At 41.1% G+C, this 26081-nt stretch overlaps 1 protein-coding gene across 1 annotated transcript in view; it reads right to left on the minus strand.

The window, feature by feature from the left end:
- Positions 1-26081, minus strand: part of adcy9b (adenylate cyclase 9b) — a 42218-nt gene that overhangs the window by 8112 nt on the left and 8025 nt on the right. The window contains exons 2-6 of the mRNA XM_085403978.1: positions 6446-6618; positions 3414-3524; positions 2764-3020; positions 1276-1378; positions 455-663 (exon numbers count right to left, since the gene is read on the minus strand). Coding sequence (XP_085260104.1) covers positions 455-663; positions 1276-1378; positions 2764-3020; positions 3414-3524; positions 6446-6618 — 853 coding nt within the window. The remainder of the gene's footprint in view (positions 1-454; positions 664-1275; positions 1379-2763; positions 3021-3413; positions 3525-6445; positions 6619-26081) is intronic.

The raw sequence follows: 26081 nt of genomic DNA on the forward strand, positions 1-26081 counted from the left end.
GATGTGTGCACATCTAGGCTGCCCTCACCTGGACCACACACCTCTCCTGCCAAGTCGGGAAGGCCCATAAGAGGCGTTAGTCTGTTGGGATCTTAGAGCATACTCACCTCTCTCATCCCCTGATGGCCAAACTTCTATCAGTCAACAAGTGTGGTGAGGACTACAACAGCTGGTGAGGGTGGTAGGGTGTGCTTACAGTACCATACGACTACTATCATGTTGCACTATTATTTCTGTATATACTATCTCACTGTGTTTATCTGTTCATTTCCATATTTCTTGTCTATTTTTATACTGCTGCCCCACCTAGAGCTGCTCAAAGTTTTGGTTTTTATTAACAGGGAATATAAATCTATTCTATTCTTTGTATTGCACTCCTAATTTAATAAAATATGTTCAAGACTTTCTGATAATGTCTGACTGGCTTGAGCCTCTCCTGCATTCAGTATCTCACCGTATGGCAATCAGCAGAGCCAGGACCTCCAAAATTGTGGCTACAGCTGTGAGAATGAGTGCCGGTGTGGATGGGTTCTGCTGGGTAACAAGCGGTTGAAGGAAACAGGCCAATGAAAGAGCCAGAAATACTAAACAGCACAGGAGCATGTCCAGGAAAGAACTGAATGTTGGGCTGGCAAATGTCTGCACCGCTGCTTGGGTCTCGACCTGGGAGGATGGGAAAAGAGGAAACAGAGGGCAGGAAAGAAAAAAAGAAAGAGTATAATCGTAAAAATATGCTTATTAAGGTAGCGTGAAGGGGATTCATAAATAAGAATGAGGTGTTAGAGGAAATCTGTCTTAATACTGGTGGTATATTAGGAAATTTAACCACAGAGCAACTACAAAAAAAAGCTGGATCCCCCTTGAATAGAATGAAAAAAAGAAATAAAAATGAATGTTACAAATTTAACAAGCTTCAATAAATCTTATTTGTGATTAGTTACATATTATTTGTTAATGAGACTGTAGCAACAGCAGCAGCCATGTCCTTAAGATGCACTTCTGATGATACACCAGCAGAGGACATCACAACCTAAAACTAAACTGCTTCTAAGGTCCTGCAGTGATTTCCCTTTGCCGCAGTCTTGAGCGGTCTGGTCATAACGCAGCACTATCGGGCTACCAGACACAGACAAAGAGGAAAACATGAACAAGCTAAGATAAATATATAGAAATTCAAGCAAGCATACTATGCGTGCTTATCTGAATGACTCTCAGATCTTAGCTAGACCAAAGGTAACTATGTTAGGCAACATTTCATCACACACAAACACCTACCTCCTCCTGGTAGCTTATCCGGTACGCAGACTCCAGGCTCTTCTCCAGGAAGGTGAGGCTCAGCTTGTTTATTGGAGGTTTGTAAAAATAGTCCTTCATGAGACTGCAAGAGACACACAAAGTTACATTTTACAAGTACTTTCAGCCATTTTCACACATTCACTGGAACCCTCAGCATTTTGTAGACAATGGAGGTGCACGTGAGAGCACAAATGTGAAATTCAGACATTGCTTTACAAATAAGATGTTAATGTTAAAGAAAAAACATATGTTCACAGCCTTCCCACAAATGTATCATTAACTAAAGCAACTATAAACGCTGCTAAAATGTATTAATTGTTCAATTATTGCTTTTTAATCTCTCCTAACCAACTTTATAATGAATTCATCCAAGCCATCAGTGTGTTTATTAGACCCCATTCATAGAAGGCTGTTCAAAGAAGTCTTACCATTAAGTGCTCTATTTATTTTTACTAACTGGCTACCCACCAGAGGCCTTTAACTTTGCTTAAAAGTTGATCCAATTAGATTTCCAATATTCATATTATTTAAAAGATTCTCAAAAAGAATGTTGTAAATCAGTTATGTGATCATTTGCAGAGGAATGGTTAAATGGAATGGATACAGTCTTGAATTCACCATGGCACCGAAAAAGCACTAGTAAAGGTTACTAATGACCTTCTTAAAGTCTATGACTGTGGACATTGCTGTGTGTTTGTCCTCTTAGACTTCAGTGTTGCATTAAATACTGTTGATGACGTTGAACATTTTATGACTTAAACTAGAACGCAGCACTGGCATTAAAGGAAATGCTCTGCACTGGTTTGAATTATATTTATCTGATTGGAGTCTATCAGGAGCCAACACTACTCCTCTTTTATACTCTCTACATTGGCTCTTAATAGATTGTGTTTTATTATATCCTTTTTGGCTATTATGGCACTTAGTGTTCTTACTTATTTTAGTCATTTTGTGTATAACACTTTGTGATAGTCTATGAAAAGTGCCTAATAGATCAGCTTTACTTGTTTGTTTAACTTTACTTCTAAAAGCTTCCTGAAAAATGTTCTGCTTATCCAGAAGATCATATTCTCGCATATTTCCAGATTCCTTTCATTGGCTTCCTCTACACACAAACCTTGAATATACAGGCCACATCATGTCTTAAAGACCTCACAGTACTATGTTACCACAATGTGAGCACTTAACTATTAGACTTTAGCTTTCAGGCCCTCGTCTGTGGAACCAGCTCACAGTTTGGATTCAGGAGACAGACACTGTCTCTACTTTTAAGGCTAAAAACTTTCCTTTTTGATAAAGCATATAGTTTGGGCTGGATCATGTGGGCCTGAAGCCTCCCTTAATTATGTTGCTAAAGACTCAGTGTGCTGAGAGGCTTCCCATGATGCACTGACCATTTCTTCTTCATTTCGGTGCCCATGTATTTATACAGTACGCCACTACTGCATATTGTTAATGCTGGATTACCTATCTTCTTTGATAACATCTACAAAGTGAGCATCACTCCTCTCCCTGAAGTTCTTGGATCGCAGAGGTAAGAGCGCTGAATGATCCATCCCCATGGCTCCTCCGCTCCATGTCTTCTTCTCCTTCTCCTGCAGCATCTCACACAGTGACGTCTGGCTGTTGGTCAAAGCTTCTAATCGAGGACTAAGCAACCCGTTTAAAGCCTTGGGGTTGCAGCCTGCAGAAATCACTGGGGAGCACTTCAAATTTGAGGCATCCTGAGGTGAAGAGGTGAAAGAGGTACTCGACTTTACAAAGAAGAACGTGTGATGTGGCTGTGGAAATGGGTCAGAAATAGTATGAAGGAGTCTGAATAGGAAATATGAAAGTTACAGGCTGTGCTTCAGCTGCACCAATTTAAATGGTTGTCTCTGTGGCACAGTTCATCTGGGACCCATAGAGTTCTACTTCTTTGAACTATTTTTGAGACCTTTTTTAGCTGCCGGGTATGTGTAAATGAAATATCTCTATGTGCCCATATTTGCTAGAACCATAATGACAAAAAGTAGACTAGACTATGAGTCTTTCCAAATGTGAAAGTCAGACAAATAACATTTTGACTGTTTAATATTGTTTTCTCTGTTTTGTTAAGGTGGTATCAACTAGCTAACCTTGCCACTGTTGGTCTTGTGGTCGTCATGGCAGCCATTGTGCACCATGCCTTCTTCCAGGACCTGATCCTCCCCTGCTATCAGTGCCACGCTGCAGGAAAGACAGGGGGACTGTGGGGTGATTAGACGGGTGACACAGAAGGAAAGGGAGTAGAGAAGAAAGGAAGAGAATTCATGAAGTAAGTGACGCAGATCAAGCAGAGCATACGAGCTGATAAAAATACAACAAGATACGTCGGTGTGATGCAGCTTTGCTGTGAGGGCAAAAGAGCTAAAATGTGCCATTAAAAGGCAAAGCAGGAACGCTAACATGTTTTAAATTAATCTAACAAACTCTGAAACACTTATGATAGTATGTTTCAATGTTTAAAAAACAGTGATGGCAATAAAAGAGTTAACAAGTTGTGTGTAGGAGGTCTGCACTGGCTCAAGGTCTTTATTTTCAGGCGAGTGTGTCTGCGAGAGCGAGAGATCTGTGTGATACTTGTTGTGCTATGACTGACCATGACACAGAGAAGCACAAGGTGCCATAAAGTAGTACTGTGTAGCTTAAACAATGTAAATACAAAGAGATGGCAAATAATGTACACCTACTTGTCACATTAAAAACATGGAAACATTTGTGATTACGCCTGCCGTTCAGGTTTCATCCTTTCACCTGCTCACAGTTATTAAGCTTTTTTTTTTCTAAGATGTCTTATCCTTCAGTGTGAGACTCATCCAGATTTGTGTGAGAGCTACGCTGAAGATGAAAAGCTGCAAATGAAGAAGTGATCAGTGGTAGGCAGACAGGTTTTGGCAGTACTTCCAAGGTCCCCTCTGCTTGAGTTAACTCATTTCCATACTGGGATGAGAAGCCAACCCCACCTTCCAGCCCTACCTCTTCTACCACTCACATGCCTTCCTTTTTTCTCTACTGCACCTTCACTCTCCACCTGTCCGGGTAGAGATAAAAGAGCTGTGCAGAGATCGCGGGGTGCAAACAGATGATTAATTTGGGTGAATTTATGCTACAGCAGTAAAGGTTTTTGAGGCTAATTAATAAAAAAAATTATGTGTCAAGGGTTTTGCTGAGTATGTTATGGCGGTACAATTTTGGCAAATGTGAAAATTTCCCTTCAAGGCAGAAATAAGGAGAAGATCGGCGATGGACACACAGGTAGGTCCATAAGCGTGTGGACAATGACACAGTTCTCATAGTCTTGCCTCTGTACACCACCATAGGGGATTTTAAATAAAGGACCAAGACTTTCAGTTTTAATTTAAGGCGTTTAACAAAAGTACCGAATTAACTGTTCAGGAATTACAGCCATTTTTATACGCAGTCAGACAAACTAAAATTATTATGAATATAAAGATTGTTCTAATATTTGGATGAAAATCCTTTGCGGTCAATGACTGCCTGAGGTCTACAATACATGCTGTTTTTCTTCCCTTGAGATGCTCTGCCAGGCTTTTACTGCTGCTTGTTTATGTGTCTCTCTGTATTCAGTTTTGTCCTCAGTAACTGAAAAGCAAGCTCTACTGGGCCAAGCTCAGATGACTGTCTTGGCCATTAAAGAATATCCAATTCTTCAGAATTTTCCAGAATATCCAACACCTTCTCGAACCACCTGCCTGCTCACCCTCCTGTCAATTAGATTTTTTTCCCCAACACCTAACCAGTGGCTCACCCCACTGCTCGTTCCGCGCCCATCCCAAGTAAGCAACTCTGAAACATTCACTTAGCTCATTACTCTGGTGCTCGCCCATGCCGTAGACTGGAAGTAACTCTCATCTCTTCTCTCCTAGAGTTGCTGTTCTGAGTTACCAGAGACTCTTTCCAGCACTTATCCCTGTGAAAAAAACCTTCCAGTGCAATAAACTCTGAACTGTGAGCTGTTGTCTCCCGGGTGTTGCTTTAGAGTCTATTTCACAGTTACACATTTCATCACTCATTAATCTTGGTTTCATCTGTCCAAAGAAGGTGTCTTTGAATACAGACTTTGACAATGATATGATTTTTTAACAGTATTTTTCCTAACCATGGCATTAATTCTATCTTTACTTCAATTGTCTTGTGTGGTCTTTCAGGACTTTTTGGTGTTGCTGAGCTGGTCAGTGCATTCAGTGTTTTTAACAACGCATCAGATTGTTGAATTGTCCATTGACTTTTTCTCTCTCTCTTCTCATTTTGGTTTTCAGCCCAATGATGGTCCTCCTTCGCTTTCATCTGCATCTCTTCAGACCTCATATGGAGTGTCAGTTAACAGCTAAATGAAATCTCAACACTTAGAATCAGATTGAGATATTACATCTGCTTTGTCTGTTTGTTGGGACGGGTCTCACTTGGCCATGAAACAACTATCCAAACGTCCTCTGAAAAAAGGGGAACTATGTATAAAAATGGCTACGTTTGTTAAACCTCATGAATTAAAGCTGGGAGTCTGCATCTCGTCACACTTCGCTTGTTTAATTTTTTTTAATCCACTGTGGGGTTGCACAAAGTCAAAAATGACCAAACTTGTGTCACCAGCCAAATACTTATGAACTGTATGCGATCAGCACTATAATGCTGCCTGCATTTTTGTTGCATAACTAATATGATTAGACAATATCTCTGTGTTTTTTGTTTAGATTCATACTCTTTAGAATTTAATATGCACTGAGGTGCCATGCAAACAGAAGCATATTTTATACAAGTGCACCAAATATGAAGCGGTAAATTAACAAAGATGCTCAAGGTTAAGCTTATGTAAAAAATATGGATGTTTTGCATGGTGTGGATCAAAGCAATTCTGTTTTTTAGCTCCTTTAACACAAGACAATAGAAAGCTCAATGCATGCAAAAAGAAAAATGAAAATATTTATCAAAGCTCCTGATACGCCCACACAAAAACACAGAGCAAAGATGAACATCGAAGAGATTGTGACAGAACATAGAGCTCAGTGTTCTTCCTCAGGTGATATAGCTGTACAATGATAGATGAGCCCAAGAAAATATACTTATATATTTAACTACAAAGCTGATTCCCTTAGAGACAGCAACTTACCTTGGCTCTGTCTTGGGGAAGGGTGCAGGCCGAAGGGGCTCCATCAGGCGTGTGCACTCTGGACGTGGGACAGCAAGGATCTGCTTGCTCCGTCCCAGCTAATCCTATTTGGGAACAGGTACAGACGGAATGAGCCTCCATCTTCCTGCCAGAAATCAGATAGGTCTTTAGGCCTGAAGAGAGAAATGGAAACAAATAAAGAGAGGATGTCACTGACAGATCAGTTCTTATTCCCAGATCTAACTGGAAAAGGCCTGAGTTGGGCTTAGTTGTTCTTTTGTGGATAAAAGTATAGGCAGTTGTGGAGTTGTTTCAGGAGTCAGCAGAGGGTTTGTGGCCAGAATAAATCCCCACAGAGAATTATGCAAAGTTGGAAAATTCAAGTTTGCAGACATGATCCTTTTTTGTTTCCCTACACGTTTACAAAACTTTATCATCATTTTTGATGCATTTGTGCAGGTCTTTGCATTTCTGTCATTTCAATACACACAGTGTGAAAAAGACTAGCACTTTGATACCAAGTGACATCATCAGAGGCTGAAAAAGTTTACTTCTTTTACCAAAACTAGAAAAAACCCCAAAATAAACCAAAAAGAAACATTTGAGACCTAAACTAGTGGGTCACAATGTAATGGTTAATGTCCCAATGCTATATCTATCATTTCCAGTTGATATATACAAACAAGTAAAACTTCTTTCAAGAGTCCCATTTCCTGCCCACAATCATGTCTTCTTCATGTGAAAACAGCATTTTACGTTTTAATATTTGTCTAATATTTAAATGTTTTTGATGATCTGAAACATTTAAGTGTGACAAACATAAAAAAATAGGAAATCAGGGAGGGGGCAAACACTTTTTCACACCACTGAATTTCTCACCAATTCCCCCATAGCCCGAGGAAGGATTTCCGTATAGCAATTTCTGAATTAATTCCATTTCTCCTTCTTGATCTTCACTTTCTCCATAATGAGAAATGTAATCTTTCATATATGCGTAATATGGGTGCATGTGCATGTAAGTGTGGGTGTTCATGTATTCCTTTCCGCTGACCATGAAACAGCCAAATATTTGAACACCTGCTTCCTCCTGCCTCTATCAACATGTCCATTTCCATTACTCCTGCAAGTTATGTGTATTTGTATGCAACTCTTTGCTGTTGTGACACGTCATAGCCACACTAACAGGTTATCTGTGTTTGTCAGCAGCATAGGTTAGTACCTGCAACTGTGTGCTTAGCCACATAATTTAACTGTCAGTGAAGCTGCAGCCTCAGGCTCTGAGCATTGTATGCACTAAGTACTTCAGACAGGCCTGCCACTGGCTCTGCTAAGCCACCCTGGGGCTCCACTCTCTGACACACACACACACACACACACACACACACACACACACACACACACACACACACACACACACACACAAACCACACGTATGCCACAAGGGAACAAAGTCTTAGTTTAAGATGAACACACGAATTAAGAAGCAAGACACAAAAATAAGAATGCATACAAAAAGATCGATGTACCGTTTATGAGACACTCACAAAAACAGCATCGCTAAACGCCTACACACTTAGTAAAACACACGTACACAAAGCAAGCAGAAGTATAGATGGATGACTTCACTGTAGCTGGGTGGATAGTCAGGTGGATGAGATTCAAGGACGGGAAATGAAAGCGGTAAACAGCAGTTACAATGAACCATTTCCCCGCATCAGTGATGCAGAATGGCACAGCAGATGAGGAGAGGCAGCAGGAAACTGAGGAGAGCTTTTTACTGCCTCCGAAAATGAAAATGTGCGAGAGTGAGTGTGTGAGAGTGACTGTGTGTCAAAGACAGATCCAGAGACACAAACACACACACACACCACTCGCACGCAGCATGACTGATTTCATTAGTTTGCTAATCAAATCCTACACTGCCTCCCATTATGACACACCGTCTTCTGCTTCTGCTGATGGGTCAACTAGGTTATTTTCCCCTTCTCTTTCTGCTTCTCCTGTCTTCTTTTATCCTTTCTCATCAGTATCTCTGAAGCAGAAATGAGTTCCAGTGACATGCAGTGTTCTCACAACTTCCGCAAGTCATCCTGGAGTGACGCAGGTAAAGTAGAAGATGCCTTAAATGACTTTGAGTGGAGAAATGTGGTGTAATTGTTGCCTTGCCTTTTTATTGACATTTTCACAACCCAGATCGGGAGCCTTTGAGTTAGAGAGAGTGCCAGATTTTCATTATTTATTAATATATTTATACTCTCAATTAATGCAAATCGCGCAGTAAAAGCAAAGGCGCCCGCTGAGTAATAATAAAACTGCATATTATGGGAACCAACCCAAATTCATCTTAACAGAAATCCCTGGACCATTTAGCCTCTATTCCCAAATACTGTGAAAGCTTATTAAAAATAATGAGGTATGTCAAGACAGAAAATGTGTGTAGCAACAAATTACTAGACAGAAAAGATAAAAGGCAGAGAGAGCAGGTTTGCCAGTGCAAAGAATATCGATCCATTATCACTCCACTTCAGAAAAGTCAGGGCGACACATATTTTTCTTTCTGTGCTAGAGCAGATGGTCTGTTAGTTTAGAAATTTAAAGAAGAGGTGATGCAACACAGAGGCAAACATGCTCCTATCCCGACACTGTTAAATGTGTTTCTAGCATCAAATTGTCATGGCTGTGTGCAGGCAGGCAGAGAGGAAGGACACAAAATGCAGGACTCTCGGAGGCAAAAATGAACTCGGAATAAACTGCTTTATTGCAGGCTGCTGATAGAACAGAAGACTAACTAAACTGGAAAATATAAACTAACAAGCAAGCAAAACAGGTAGCAGAACACATAGCGTAAGGGTGAGTAGATATTTACGACGCAACAGAGAACAAAGGAATCACAGGGCTTATATACACGGGGGAGTAATCAGGGAATGGAAAACATCAGGGAGACACAGCTGGGAGGGATTGGGCTAACGATCATGGCTCAAGAGTTGGGAGTTCGTCTTGTAATCGGAAGGTTGCCGGTTCGAGCCCCGGCTCCGACAGTCTCGGTCCCAAGGACACTTGTCCCTTGGGCAAGACACTTCACCCGTTGCCTACTGGTGGTGGTCAGAGGGCCCAGTGGCACCAGTGTCCGGCAGCCTCGCCTCTGTCAGTGCGCCCCAGGGTGGCTGTGGCTACAATGTAGCTTGCCATCACCAGTGTGCGAATGTGTGTGTGAATGGGGGGATGATTGTGTATAGTGTAAAGCGCTTTGGGGTCCTTAGGACCAAGTAAAGCGCTATACAAATACAGACAGACCATTTAACGAGACAGGAAGCAGGTAAAACTGAACACACCGACACCAGACACGGACCTTCAAAGTAAAACAGGAAGCAAGAAACAATTTACAAAGATGCAGACCGACACTGAACTAAACCTAGAATAATAATCAATAATATAGAAATATACCAAAATATAAGAAACTGACAAAGCTGGGTCAAAATGACCCAGAACCGTGACACAAATTCAAATATTTGTTTGTTTTAATAGAATAAAATGTTTCAGTTTTGATGTGGCTAAGTTGTCTCTTTACCATTTTCAATTTAAGCCTCTATTTTATTTTTTTATATTTTGCTTCCCAGGAGCCAGACTTACTTTTAATTTTAAATGTAATTTTAAAAAAATGGTCTATAGCAATAGTTCCTTGGACTGCTTTTTCACTCGTTTTCACTCCAGTCTTTGAACCATTTTCAGAGGAATGTTTTTTGGTTTGTTAAGCCACTTAACCCTGACCTCTGAAATATTCAAGCATAAAAAAGGGACCTAGCTAAAGAGGATGAACCAGTGTTGTGTTTAAATATGACAGATAACGTAGCAAATCTTTAGGCACTTTGCTACTAACAGCCTGACACAAAAATATCTTTTGTGAATATATTTTTGCCACAACAACATGATTCCCAAAGGATCATTAATAGAAATACAAGAGAAAGAGTTGAAAAGAAAAAAAGGCTGAGGTATGCCAAATTATAAAAGTCCTGGACTGAAAATCGGTGACAACAGGTCTGATGGGGTGATGAACCCAGAATAAATGAATAAATAAATGAATGTCTTTAAAGGAGCCTGGAGAACTACTCCTGAAGACTGCTTAAAGAAATTAGAAGAAAGCTGCCTAAGTGAGTTCAGGCTGTGTTGAAGAATAAAGGTGCTTGTATCAAATATTGACTTTCAAGGTCATTAGAATTATACAAACCAACTCACACCTCCGATCAGCCAAAAGAGAAGAGGAGCAAGATGAACAAACTGCCCAGGCTGGCAAAGTTTCCAAGTATGTTATCAGTGTGGTCACACGAGATTTTATGCAGCTTTGTGTGCCTGCTCCTGACCACTTGAGGACAATCTGTCATCTAACCTTGTAGCAGCTGAAATTGCGCTGTCAGCCAGTAGAGTATGGCTCGGATAAGCAGCTGGATACATAGCTCACTTCATTTAATAGGGTCCAATATCTTCATAGTATAGCTGCACTCTAAAGTCCTCGTGGCAGGATAAAAGGTCAGGAAACTGTGAGATCCAATTGATTCTTTCCTGCTGTGTAGGTTTCAGTACATCTGTCACTCTATGTACATTTGTTTGATAGTCTCTTAGGCAGGTATGTGATTGTGCTGGCCCTTCTACATCTCCCATGACCTTGGGTTAATTGAAGAGCATCATTAGCAGCAGCCTCTGGGCGGTATGGGACTTGAAGTGTCCTGTCTTCTGCTATCAGCTGACAGGGAACAGTAGATAACCTTTCCCCATGAGAGCCTAGTTACATTATCTCCCTCTCCAAGCCCTTTTGTTCAGGACAGAGGAGGGTGAAATGAGAAAACACTTTGCAAACAAATAACATCATCAGCCCTACTCCTCCCTTCCTCTCACCTCTTCATGGCACGTCCAAGCTCTCGTGGGACAATAGCCACCTCTGAGTGTCTCAGTGCAGAGGTTGGGTGTGCCAAAAAAAACATGCAGAAAAAAAAAAACGATGAATGAGCACACGCACACAAACACACTGCGGTGGTCATTTCAGGCACTCTTAATGTATCCATCTGTGCAAAGAGAAGGACAACTAAATTGGAATGCGAACATTAAGTAACAAAAAGCATAGATGCCACACACTCTTACACTGTCCTATATGCAACAAGCAGAACATAGAGGGAATAGGACCAAAGAAAGGCAAATCATTATCATAGAAAAACACCCCTCCTGCTTCCCCACTGGGATATACAAAAGTAGAAAAGAAGAACAGATAATTCACATTGGGGAAAAAAAATAGCACATGAATGCAACAGGTACAGTAGCCATAAATATAAAATGTTCTGGACATTTATCACAAAGCAACACCTTTTGCTTTCAAGTTCCATTTGCAACCCAAGTGGGACTCAAAAGCCAATGCTGCAGTCCCAGGGAGGTTTATTAAAAGCAACCGAACACAAAGGGCAGCAAAGAGGAAAGGAGTGTTGGCAGATTTACTGGAATCAGCACACAAACACACACTCACACACATACACACACACAAACCTATCATGCGGCTGATCTTTCCATAATGACAGGTTCACTTTCCGGGGCCAGGTATCTGAGCAGGAGGGCATTCGAACAGGTGGTGCAGAGTAACTAGCACTGCTAGGCTGGGCAGTTCTCCATGCCATGTTGGCACTACCAATAAGAAGCGTCCCTTCCTTCTTCCTCTGTGTCTCCGTCCAGAGATATTCTGTACATCCTGTCCCCGGTAAAGGCAGGAGGAACAACAGGAAATCTTTCCGGCATGGCAGGCTGCTTGGAAGAATGTCATTGCTCTGGTGAAGTGGACAGCCATAAGAGGTAGAGATTAGTTTAAAAAGAGGAAAAAAATGTAAAAGGATAGATCTATGAGTTTGTTTGTGGTGGTAGTGGGTAAAAAGTAATTTGTGAGTGAACCTATTCAGTCAGAAAACATAAATGACGTGTATGCATTTTTCATAAGGAATCCCACAGGGACTCAGCTGTCATATCTGTCAGTAAAGGAGAACAGTGAATTTGCGTACATCTCTATGCCCAGCATCCATGGGAGACCGGGAAGGAAAGTAAGTGGTGGCCTTCTAGTTGTGCTGAGCCAGTGTTTCTTCTGAGATTTTAAAGGACAGGTAGGCAGAATTATTTCCAATGTCAAGGTAGGAAAGACTTCCTCCTCTGTCAGAGAATGTCAGAGACGGTTAAAGAGAGCGGGCTGTTTCACATGCTGACTTTGCCAATAACACATCCTCTTCTGAATAATATATAGGCCAGGTTTTTTAAATATTGTTCCATTAACTACGTGCACCAATCAGCCACAACACTAAAACCACATCTCTAGAATTGTATCTGCCCGTTCGGTCCACCAAAACAGCTGTGATGCATCGCAGCACAGATGCTAGCCCTCCAGAGGGAGGTCTGGCACTGGAATAGTGGCAGTTTAGTTGGGTTGCTAGTTGGTCCTCAGTGGACCTGGCTTGTTTTGGCGCATCCCATGGGTGCTCAGTTACGCTGGGATCTGCAAGCAGATCAATGCAGTCTGCTTTTTCAGAGACATAAGAGAGAATTCAGAAAGACATAGTACTTAAAATATCCTGAATAGCAATCTAAGAATTCTGCAAAAGCAGAGATGGTGGTAAAACTTTTCAAAAGATTTTAATTACTGTCATGGTCCTGGGCCATGTGGGCCCAGTATTCTTAGTTCCTTGTATTTTTGTATTTCGTTCCTTAGGCCATGTTTCCTGAGTTGCCCTGTTGTGTTGTTCCCTAAGTGTTTTCCCTTCGTGACTCTTACCCCCTGTGTGCCCCTCTGTGTATTTATGAGCCCTCGTCTCTCTTTAATTTAGTTTTCCCAGTTTAGTTTTGTATTTCCTACGTTCTGCCTCTCCAGCATTAAAGCTGTGATTTTTTGAGTTCATCCCCGTGTCTGTGAGTTTTGCATTTTGGGTCCTCCTCCCGCCTGCCACACAACGAATCATGACAATTACATTTGATTAGCGATTTAATATAATGTACTATGCAAAGGTCTTGAGCCTTCCCAGATTTCATTATGGGAAATGGGAAATAAGCGCAGCGATTTATTGAAACAATAAGTATATTTTATATTATATATTGCACTTTATCAGGCTTTTCATCAGACCGTGATGAAGATTTAAGAGTCAATAGGACTGAGTTTGCATCTGCCCTACCAAAGAGCAACTTCTAGATAAGCTTTTCGAGCACACAGCACTTCCTTTTTTGGTTCTTGACAGCCACCCTTCCACTGAGACAATTTCTGACGAGGCTTCAGTGAACAGTAGATGGATCAACTGAAGGGTCAGATGCATCTCTCAGGTCCTGTGTCAGGTCTTTGTTGGAGTTTTCTTTTTTCTCAACAGCATGACTGACACTGTTCACCTGCTGCTGCTTGGGATGAATCTTCTTTATCCTGCACTCGATCACTTTCCTCAATTTTTTTTTTTTTTTTTTTTTTTTTATGTACACAATGACAAAATATGCCAAGTTTTGGCTAATAGCTCACAGAGTCAACTAAAGGACTGTGAACAAATTACGTTTTTCCAACAGGCTTTTAAAGTTCCTCAGAATCAATTTTAAATTGTATTTTTGTTAAGTTTTCTGTTATGTGTACATTTGTACACTTGTATTATTCATAGGCGACGTTAAGAAGCTTAACAAACTAACAAACCAGTGAAATGAGTGGAGTGAAAACGAGTATAAAAAAACAAAAAACAAAAAAACCAGCCAATGTGCAAAGAAAAACTTTAAAAGACCTTCAGAAAGCCTGGAGAACTGTTGCTTGAGACCACTTTAAAAACTAAATTAAAAATTTGAATAAAGTCTGGCTCCTTTCAAGCACGATACGAGAAATCAGGAGTGGCTCAAGACTTTGGAAAAGTGCAGAATGTAGTTTTTATGCAGGACAGGGCACTCTACTGTCCTGCTCACGAGGCTGCTGCTTTCAGGAACCGCCACTGTATACATAAGCAAGCATGTCAAGCAAAATCATCACTCTCATCTGCATGTGTTGCACATTGCCAGTCTTTCCAACAACAACAACACATTATCAGTGCCAAGCATTACGTTTTGCAGACGGGGATACAAATAAACCTGTGCCTTGCTTGTACACGTCAAACTCAGTGAAGCCCAGCTAAATCAACAGTTTTTCTCAACCCTAGATAACCAGAGTGACCTCTCAAAACAAGTTACATAAGCCTGTACTCAAAAAAAAAAAAAAAAATGAGGAAGAAACAGCAGGTCTTGCACACCACCTGGGCCTTCTCAGCATTTGCTTTCCAGGTTCAGGACAAAAATATGTCACTATACTGAGACTCACGTCCGAGTACTTCTCTGCTTACACACAAACACACTGTCCCAGCACAACAAGTCATTCTGAGGCCTTTCTTCCCGTTGGAATCTCTTAATATCCTTTTCCTTTCTCTTTGTTCCACACAGGGGTGGCACTAACACTAAATTTCCACATTTGGTCTGGGCTTTCCTTTTTTTTCCTGAATTCAGTCGGGCCCTACCACAGCTCACTCAAAACAACAATAGAAACACTTGACATCTCTCCAAAGTCTTGACTCTCGCTTGGCTGTGTCTGTCTCTTACGCTCTCCGCACTCTTTCTGTATTCTGTGCCTCTGTCCCTCCATCCCCGACAATCCCATGGTGCCGCGGTCTACTGGCAGCTACAGTTGACATCCCTCAAAAATTCTTAACACCCCCCTTCCTTTGCACAGTGGCCTGTATTTTCTGCCTGTTTTTGTCAGTCTTGCTGTAGCTCACTGTCTTTCTTTGACTTGCCCGCTCTCTCGCTCTCTGTCACAAATCCAAATATCCTCCATGTTCTTTTGTGTTCACAACGATATCCGCTTGCCTCATCGCCACATCAGCGTAGAGCACTCTTCTCCACAAAGAAGCACTCCGACTGACATCGTCCCAAAAGCTCAGCCTCACTTTCCATCTTCTGCTTTTTACCTCATCACATTTCACACTTCACCCACACACACACAATGAAAGGTAATTCCCTCGTTCTTGCTCACATAATGGTGACCATATGGCTTCTTTGCCATTCAGCACGTCTGTCTACGCTGCAGAAATAGCCAAATGTGCAAGCTTTTCTTATGGAAACGCTTTTAATGTTCTTTTTTTTTAAATCTGACGAACGAACATTGTTAAAGGTTAAGTAGGTGAACTGATGTAACGCACCATCCAAAGTGTTTCAACAGATAATGCACTTGATTCATGTTTTTATTTTATTTTAGGAAAAGTCACACTACTGCAAGCCTTCCAGTACACGTTTTTTGTTTAACTCTTTTTAAGTTTTTCAGCCATCACACATACACCCCTTTTCAAGGTTTCACATATCAAAAGAAAATCGTCTGACCCATGCCAGGATCTAAAATGAGGGAAATAAACATCGGATGAACAAAAATGACATATTGCAATGTGGCATTATTTATTTAACAGAAACCAAAGAGCAGAAGCAGTGGGTACACTGCACAGTGGGTACTGTTTCTTCAGGAATTAAGAGGATAAGTAGCAATCAGGTGCCGCTAATCCAAATGCATTTGATTAATTGATCATCAGCAAGTGTGAGCACATCTATGAAAGCAGATGTTTTGGCAGTTTTTTTGGAGTAGGCGAGTGTTCAAGGAGGAAAGACATCAGTAATGTGATGAATGAAGCTAAATGCCCGACTGCAGTCAAACATTTTGAAGTCCAATATTCTGCAGTGAGAAAAATTGCGTAGATTTAGGCACAACTATCTTTCTTGTTAATTTTATTTTTTTAACCTGGAACGCTTTCCCCATCTCCTCCAGTGTTTGCCTGTCTAAGCCCTTTCGCTTTATGAGAACCATAGGCCATTGATGACTCCCTGTACCCTGCCAGTGCACCTGGGTCTTGGCAATCCCCAGTTTTTATTTTCTGATCAACGCCTTTACCTCAAGGGGAGGTAGTTCAAATTTGTCTGACTTTTACCCTTTGATTTGTCCAGCATGAGCGTCCCTACCAGGAGCTCATGCTTCTAATGGCATAGCTCTGCAGGTCATTAAAATACACAAGTCGCCACACCTGCCGTGAAACGGCTGCATGGCAGGCAGAAAATAGACCCAAAATGCAGGCCTCAGGAGACAAACTGAAAATCATAAACAGCTTTAATGGTGAGCTTTCACAAAATACAAAACAACTGTAGGATAGTGAATCCAAAACTACAACTAACTAGGAGGCAGCAGGCAACAAAGAACTCGGGGGAGGGGGGGGGGGGGGGTAAGGCAAATAAATAGACACCAGGTAATGAGGGGAGAGGAAACGGGTGGGTGGACAGCTGAAACTAATCACAGAAGATGAGACAAGGGAAGCAGAGCTAAATACAAAACATGAGCGGCAAAGACCGTCAAAATAGAAAAGAAAATATCACAGAAGCAAACTTGACAGAGACAAAGGACAAACAAATACACAGAACAGGAATTAAAAAGGGGATTAACAAACCTATGACCAACTAAAGCAACCAAGGAACTAAAGGTACAAAATTAAATAAATACAAGAAGAGCAAGAAGAACACTATAAACAGAAGACTAGGAGCTCTGTCGAATAGAAGCTGAAAACTAAATAACAACACCAAAAGGAAAGCATATCAGGTATAGGGAAATAACGTTAAGCTAAATAACAGCAATACAGAATACAGGACGATAATGCAAAGACAATCAAAAATACAAACTTAGAGAAAACCTAAAAATCCCCAAAACCACAAGAGCATGCTGGTATCTCCTCCAGTATCTCCTCCTGGCTGTGAAAAGTGCTGTTTGAGTGCTAGGAGCTAATGGTGTTCCTCCTATTTATCACAATATGATGCTAAAATATGCTGTCTGAAACTCAGTTCTCTTCATCCATTCTCTTAAATAAAACAAATAAAATGCCAACATCCATGAAAAATTGCACATTTAATTAATTGTCAGAAGACAGTCTCATAACTGAAATTCGATTTCGTTACAGGCTGAACTATCTCAGCCAGAGATGCTATTGACCCACAGCTATGAGCAGCGCTCCCCTATTGATTAAACAGCGACCACATTTGTGGCTCCGGGTAAATGATCAAAGCAAACAGCCGACAGAGGCCAACCTCTCCCTCCCTTTCATGCGCCAGCTGTCTCACAAACTTTGCTAACTCAACATTTTGATTAATGGTGTCTTCACTGGGGGTTGATGACGGAAATTTGCTGGATCTTCTGCCGAGCACTGTGCCGCTCCCCTGAGGGCTCTCTGACTAGAACAGGCAAGTGATACAGCAAAAGTAAATGAGGATGCTAACTACAAATTCAGCTTACCCCAGAAACCCCTCCACTGTATACCGCCTGAGACAAACACAAAAGTCATGTATGCTTTTGCTTCTACATCCTCTTAACAAGTGTCATAATTAACAGTTGTGTTGCATTTCACATCTCAGTGAAGAGGAACAGTTTGATACGGAGGCTGCGAAGATAAACACTGCTGCAATGTCACAGCGTTGATGAAGGTGCCATTTGAAAAACAGCAGTTGCAGCAGTCTGACTCAACAATGAGACAGCAACAAGATGGAGGTTAGAAAAACTGAAAAAAAGAAGCATGGAGTAAGAGTAATAAGCTGCATAACTTATTGAAAGTTATGCAGCAAACAAAGGGGGATGACCTCTGTTGGGGATATATCAGGTACTTAACACACAAACACACACATGTGCTGTAAGTCAGCAACAGCTTTAAAAGGTGACAGCAGAGAAATTCCCTGGGGCTATGAAGTATGTGTACGGGGGAGCAGCTGATAAATGCAGAAGGACTGTACCACACTAAAGCCAAGGGGAAAACCTGAAGCTAAGGCTGGGAGATCAGTTCATACACCAGAGAGACCAGGAACACCGGCAGTTTAAGGAAACATTGGTGATGCTTTTTGCTCCGTATCCATTTTCTTCCATGTATAGAATCCAGGGTTGCAGGAGGGCTAGGTGAAAGGCAGCCTTCCATCCTGGATGGTTGGTAGTCTGTTGCAGGGCTAGCACACAGAGAGAGACAGACAACCATTCACACCACATTCACACCTACGGCCGACTTAGAATCGCTAATTAACCCAACTCTGTGCGTGTCATTGGACTGTAGGAGGAAGCAGGAGTACCTGGAGAGAACACGCAAACTCCACAGTAAAAAACATCAGCTGGCTGGTGGATACAAACTAGTCACTGCACCACCACTAAACACTTAAAAAATTATTACTGTGAAGTGGAAGTTATGTATTGTTAAAAACAACATTTCATACTAATTTCACTGATCTTAGTCATATTTCCTGTGAGGCCAAAACCTAATAGTTCATTCCTTTGTGCCTGTGGTGCTCACTTAATTACACATTAATTATCCTGTTAGAAAGACGCAGTGTTGCTGGAACATCCAGTCTTGTGGACGTTGTTCTGGCCTGGTGAAGCTACTAAAGATTAGGCAGGTGTTTTTGTTTGTTAACATTATTTTTTAATTCTCTTTGCTCCTCCATAGGAAAGCAGGGAGGGAGAGCGGCTCGGACTCAAACCTGGATCGCTGTGTTTCAGCCTCCTTGCAGTCTGAGACAGCTGGTTTTAATGTTGTGGCTGACGTACTAGCTCAGCCAAAAATGATTTTACAGTTGACATTATGTTAGCTCATATTTATGACTGTATCAGACAAACAGAACAAATACCAACTTGACATTTCTTTGTTAGGTTAAGCCTCGTGAATTCAACTGATGAAATGATGAGGATACACGATAGAATTTGCTTTCTTCACATAGTCTTCATTCTTCCTGATTCCTTCTACCTTGATGAGATTCCCAGTTCCAGATGCACTGAAGCGTCCCCACAGTATAACGCTTCCACCACCACATTTCACCGTGGGGAATGCTGTCCTTTGGGTTGTACATCTCTCCCTTCTTTCTCCAAATATAAGCAGCATCTCTGTGGCCAAAGAGCTTTAGTTTCATGTCATATGACCAGTATCTATAATCTTTCTCCAGGTTGTCCTTTGCATACTTCAGTCTGGCTTGAAGGTGTCTCTCCAACAGAAGTGGAGCTTTTTTTTTATCTGTAGCCTTGCAGTCCATTCCTGTGTACGGTTCCAGTGATTGTCTTCTTTCAGACTACAATTACTGACTTGGCTAAGCTATCCACTCATGTCTTGGCAGTTGTTCTGGAGTCTTTAGACACATCTCTCACTAGTTTTCTTTCCAGAGTCTTTGAAATCTTTCACTTCCTAATTCTGCCAGGCTTGTTCTGTACTCTGTGGCTCTCTTTGAATTTCTTGGTGATACTTCTCACTCCAGTTCTTGACACTTTTGTATATCTATGTCCTGCTTTGTGAGCATCGACAGTTCTTTTTCTCAAGTATAAACTGATTTATTTTGTTTTTGGCAAGAAGCTTTCTCAGGTGACAGCTCAAACTCTTGCTGATGTTTTTATACTGTGCGTAAACTGGAAGATAACAGTCAGTTTTAACTTAATTTTGCAGGTTTTGAATAAAGTTAAAGCACATCACTGCTGAATTATGTAAGACAAAATTACACAACAGAAAATCATTACACAAAAGTGAGACAAGGGTGACAAAAAAAAAACCTAAATGGTTCAAGAGGAAGGTCAAAAATATTACAGAAATGTCCTTAACAGTAACACAGGAAGGGTGTGAGAGACAAACATTTCAAAATACTTCCGCATCCACTGAAAGGAGAGAGCTAAAATTGGCCTCAGACACTCTAAAGTGAATTTACCAGCTGCTAATAATGAAGAACTTCACCGCTGTGCATTCACAACAAACCCAAATATGCCCACAAGTTCAAACGGAGGAAAACATTTTTTTATTTTTTTTTACTTCATGCAGCACGCCCACACAAACGCGCTCCATCAATCCGTGCATGTTGAGTACGGTAGCAGGCTTAAGCAAGCACCGACTCCCCGTCATCTTTCATCATTCATAATTCATATAGCCATTTAACAACAACAATCTTTATTTATAGAGCACATTTAAAAGCCTTGGGCATACCAAAGTGCTTTACATAAAACAATAAAAGGTTCAAACATTGATAACGGATAAAAAAAATAAAAAATAACGAGTTATGTTCATAGATAAAAGCTACCAATAAGAATGACTGCAGCACATGGGTAATAGCAAGATAAAAGCTGTACCACCATAATAAAAGACACCAATAGAAAGATAGGAGGGAATTAATACAAGAGGTCAATAGGTCACAGCAACCAAACAAACAAACAAACAAACAAACCAGCAATTAAAAGGTGGAGAAGGCAAGTTTAAAAAGATATGTTTTAAGCTGTGATTTAAAAGAATGAATAGAATCAGATGCCCGGATGCCAATCGGGAGATTGTTCCACAGCACAGGTGCAACAAGAGCAAACGATCGATCACCTCTAGTCTTAAGTAATTTAAAGTGCAAAAAAAGTGCAAAGATAACAATTAAATAACTCTCCAAACGTGGTGATTAAATTCCCTCTGCAGCAGCATTTTAACGTGAGCCAAAGGAGCCGTGAACGTACGAGGAGAAACGTGATGAAAATAAAAATCTCACACAACGTACGAGGAGAAACGTGATGAAAATCACACACTCACTCCCGCTGTGCACACTAACAAGTCACTACAGCACTACAAACATGGAAAGGGTGTGGCTGTATGTGTGGGTGATTGCATTTAGCGTGCTCAAACCAAAAAATAAATAAATAAATTGCAAAAGTAGGTGTTTTGTGACTGAGAGGTGCGCTGTGGGTGGACTGAGTGTTGTGTGTCACCTTAAGAGTGAGCACCATCTGTCAGTGTCAGTAAAGGCTGGTGTGCATCTATTAAAAAGGAGTGCTGGCATTTTCTGTACCCTTGAACACAAAGGGGGGGGGGGGGGGAAGAAGCTTAGGATGCATCGGTGACTCATGATAACAATTTATCACCAGAGCGTCTGCAGAACCACGAGGCAAGCTAGCCTAGGCCGATAACACAGCTCACAACTCGCAGTGTACCAGCAGAGATCTAAATAAACAACCACACAGAGCACACAGTGGGATAGCAACAGCTGCAGAGAGACAAAAAAGAAAGATTCTTTTTTGTTTAACTTTCTTTCCATTTTTTCAGGGTGTATGAATTTTTGAGCTCCTCGGAGTGTGTAATCTATTTGCGTAGGTGTCCTTTAGAGCTCAGACAGTAAAGTATAGCCGCATGTGTTTGTCTTATTCTTGCTGGACTCGCACAAAAATAAGTCTTCGCATTGCTTTGACCGAAATATGAAAGCCAGAAATTCAGTTGAATGGAGTCAATTTGGACCCTTTCTCTCTGTCAAATCACCTGTCCTTCCATTTAAAAAGAGCCAGCTGACCCTCACCTCTTTCAATAGCCCGTTGCCATGGCAATTAGCCTTTGCAGGCCCAGGGTGCACAGCTGGAGCAAAGCGCATGTGTGCGAGTGCGTATACCAGGGCGTCAAATAGCAATGTTCTACCAGAAGTCGCAGGCAGGATTCGTCAAATTACGTACAAGACGTCAATTTTAGTGTCTTTGCTTTGACACCCAGGCCGTGGAAATATTAGACCAACACAGATAATACTTTAGGCAAAAAGTACTATAACTGCAGTGAGTGTTCAGCTGTCCACACTAAGTGGAAGTCTGGTTCTCTCATCCTCCTCCTAACAGGCATGGAGATGTAACGTCTTCATCGTATGTGTTGTGTTCAGGTTGGTGTTATGAAATACAGACACACAAAAGCCATTAACAAAACAGGAATCTATCCATCTGTCTGTCTCTCACTGGATCGTTTTTTTAATACCTTTCTTGCATGCCCTCTCCTTTTTTCTGCTGCTATTTCTTTTCCGTGCTTCCATTCTGCTCTATTTTATTATTTCTTCGCTGCAGGAGGGAACATTTTGAATGCAGGGAAATATACAAACTGATCTTCTCAGCACATTTGCATATGTGAAAACTCCTGCCACGTAACAGATTGGCTTGCTGCATGCAATCATGGAAAACAGCCAGAAGATTGCTTTAAAAACTCTGGCTGTGTTGAAGAAAGTTTACATTATTACAAGCTATTGTGTTACCAGCCACTTTATTGGGTACACCTTGCTAGTTTGGACTTCTTTTTGCCTTCAAAACTGCCGTTATTATTCATGGCACAGATTTAAAAAGGTTCTGGAAACTTCTGGGATTTTGGTCTACAATGACATGACAGCACATGCTGCAGATTTGTCTACTTATCCATGATAAGAATCTGAAGGTGATCTGTTTTCAATCAATCAATCAATTAAAACAGATTATTATGGATTTGTTTTCATATGGCTTTCATATGTACCTGTTTTCAGTGATATAAGTCTTTCTTTCTCTCTTTTTTGCCATATGTTTCAAGTGACCTATATTTGACAGCAGCACATTTAAAACTGAAAATTCTGTTTTTGGTGTACCACCCCAATATTATTTGTGGCCCCTATATGGGCACCTCTGAATAATTTCTGGAGGTGCCCCTGTCCTGCTGACGATGGGTACACTGTGGTCATAAAGGGAGCAACAATACTCAGTTAGGCTGTGGCATTTAAACAATATTCAGCTGGTACTAAAGCCCCCCCCCAAAAAAAAAAAAAAAATTCCCTAGACTATTACACCACCAAAAGACTGAACTGTTAATACAAGGAAGGATAAATCCATGACACACAGTGTGGTTTTCTGTGGCTGTGGCCCACCCGCTCCAACCTTTGACTTGTTGTGCGTTCAGAGATACTCTTCTGCATACCTCAGTAATAAGTGGGTATTTGAGTTACTGTTCCCTTCCTATCACAGCAGTCTGAGTATTCTCCTCTGACCTCTGACATTAACAAGGCATTTCAGCACAGAGATTTGCCGCTCACTGGATATTTTTCTCTTTTTTGGAGCATTCCCTCTAATCCTAGAGATGGTTGTGTGCAGCAGTAGCTCAGCGGTTTCTTTAATACTTTAAGACCAACATGTCTGGCATCAACAACCATACCATGTTCAAAGTCACTTAAATCACCTTTCTTTACCATTTTGATGCTCAGTTTGAACTGAAGTACGTCCTCTTGACCACATCTACATCCCTAGATGCATCGAGTTGCTGCCACGTGACTGGTTAAACGGATAATTGCATTAGCAACCAGTTGAATAGGTGTACCAAAGTAACCTGTGAGTATAGATAAATAGCTTTATCTCTGGTCTTCTACAAGGTTGTTACTTTAGGATATTAATAAATATTCCAAATGCAAAAAGTATGAGAAGGTATCAAAACTGTTTACATTATAGTTATAGAACATTGTTGTAACACACAATAAAGTTATGTTTACAGTCCTGCAAATCAGCACTCCCTCCATCCTCCACTACTCACAACCTCCTGAGTTATGGACTAATTATAGACAAATCTGTCCACAAACACCTCCACACATTAGTTCAATGCATGGCTCCACTACATTAGCTTACCTTCATTAAGCCTCCAGTTTAATGGTGGCTAATGAAGCAGCTGAAACAGAGGCCCGCTCTCGTCTTATACCAAAACAGATCCTACAATGACATCAGTATGATCAGAAATGACAATGCCTGCAACAGACAGCAGGTCTCCATTTCATATTTTTGACTCCTACTGAACAAATCAAGCACTTTGACACAATGTGATTCAAAAACAGGTTTTTAGGAGAAGGTGGAAAATTTCCCACCACTTTCCCAGAGACAAGGAACGAAAAAGAATTGATAAATTATCCCTGACTTTGGCGAATTAAATCTGGAAATACTAGTAACATGACGCACAAACACTCAAGCAGTCACTCTTGTCACCTTAACAATATCAACAAAACACTACATTTATTCTGCAATAATTATATCGAGTCAATATGGATGGCTTTTACAGTACACAGCATTAAAAATCCACGATGTAACCATTAAAATGTTACCTGCGAATTATACTTTGTAAGCAAAACTATTGAGTTGACGTCCTTACCTTAAATTTAAAAATGAAACAAGGCATGTTCCACTCCACATACTACATCACATGGTACATCACATGGTATTCTACAGGCTCAGCCATATCAGCTGCTTGCAAGTGCAGCGTCTTATCACGGAGACAGCTGTGCTGCTGATATCAGGTCCTCTCATCCTCCTCGCCCTGGGTCATCTCTGTCACAACAGACAGAGGTAGGACACTTTAGCATTGAGTCTACAGGACAGCTGTCCCCTATAGGTGGGCTGAGAGGTCTACAGGGTCCTCTGACACTTGTCAGGAGGAGGCGTATCACAATGGGGATGCATGGATTTTCAGAACATAAATAAAAATCTCCCACAGTATCAGCTTAAATGAAAGCTCATTGAGCTCTTTTTTTTTTACATTAGTATGTTTTCTGCTTTTCCTGCTCTTGATCCAGAAGCTCATTACAGCTCCTCCTCAATCTTTTACTGCTTGCTGGGTCAAAACAGCGAGCAGTTCCCTTGCTTACACAACTCTCCTGAACGAAAAGAGCTTTTTTTCTCGTTTTTTAATCCTGCAGAGTAACAGTGTGACACAGAAGATTATCGAAATGATTGCTGCAATTAAAAAAAAGAAGAAATAATCAGCTAATCACCACATCATATTCCTTCAATAACCTTGCCACAATGGACCTGTGTTTGCAGAGCTTGACACCCTGAGGCTCTGCAGACTTGTTCAGTATGATAAGGCCAAGGATGACAAATGGTGAGATTGCATTTCTGGGGGCTAGAGTGCCATGCCGTGCTGAACTATAATATGTGCTGTACAATATCAAACAATGTGATGTATTATGCCATTACTCCCTAGGCCAACCTGGCATCTGCCATGCAAAGCCAAGGTGCTCTAGCCTCTGCTTGGTCACTGTAAAACTGTATAACAGCTTAGCTTTCCCCTGGCTGCCTCTGTGCAGTTTTGTCCCACTTTCAGTCCACTACTACCTACCCCTTATTTAACGCACTTACCTTCCTAACAGTTGTGCCACAACAGTCTAGCATGTCTATAGCCCTATGTATGCCTCTCATAACCCCACCAAGCGCTCAAATGCAGCCCACTTCACTTTCGCCACCCCTGTCTTTCAATTGTAGGGCTGAATGCTATGTGTGCATACTGATTTGGATTCAAGAGGCTAGACAGAAATTATGCCAGGTATTTTGTTGTTGGCAAGGGGAGAAGACAGCTGCGTATACATATTAGGGTGAAAAAGCCAAACCATTTAACTTTTTGTCAAGTACAGCAGTATAAGGGCAGTGGACGCACGCAAACAAACACACACACACGTCCACATCGCGTTGGCAGTAAAATACAGTGGTTTTAATGTGTTTAGACAATTTTTGTTTATGTGTGCTTCACTCCAGAGCTCAAAACTGAAACCAATGAATGCAAAATACAGTGAGCCAATAGAGATGTATCTCTGCTTCTTCTTTTTTCTTTTCTTTCATTAAGCTACTAATATCCGCTGGTCAAAAACCAGGTCTCTCCCAGCAGAACAGGACCAAAGCTAAATGCATTTCATCGTCTCTCTCACCTTCATTTCTCTTTCTCTGCTTCTCTAAGCATAACCACAAAACCAGCCTCATTTATCCCAGTCAAGGTCACAGGTAGAAACCATTGTAAGTAATTTTCCACTGAGCTTAAAG

This window comes from Rhamphochromis longiceps, linkage group LG4 (genome assembly GCF_057381845.1).
Source record: "Rhamphochromis longiceps isolate RC_006_pf linkage group LG4, R_longiceps_female_GT1.1, whole genome shotgun sequence".
NCBI classification, from domain to species: domain Eukaryota; kingdom Metazoa; phylum Chordata; class Actinopteri; order Cichliformes; family Cichlidae; genus Rhamphochromis; species Rhamphochromis longiceps.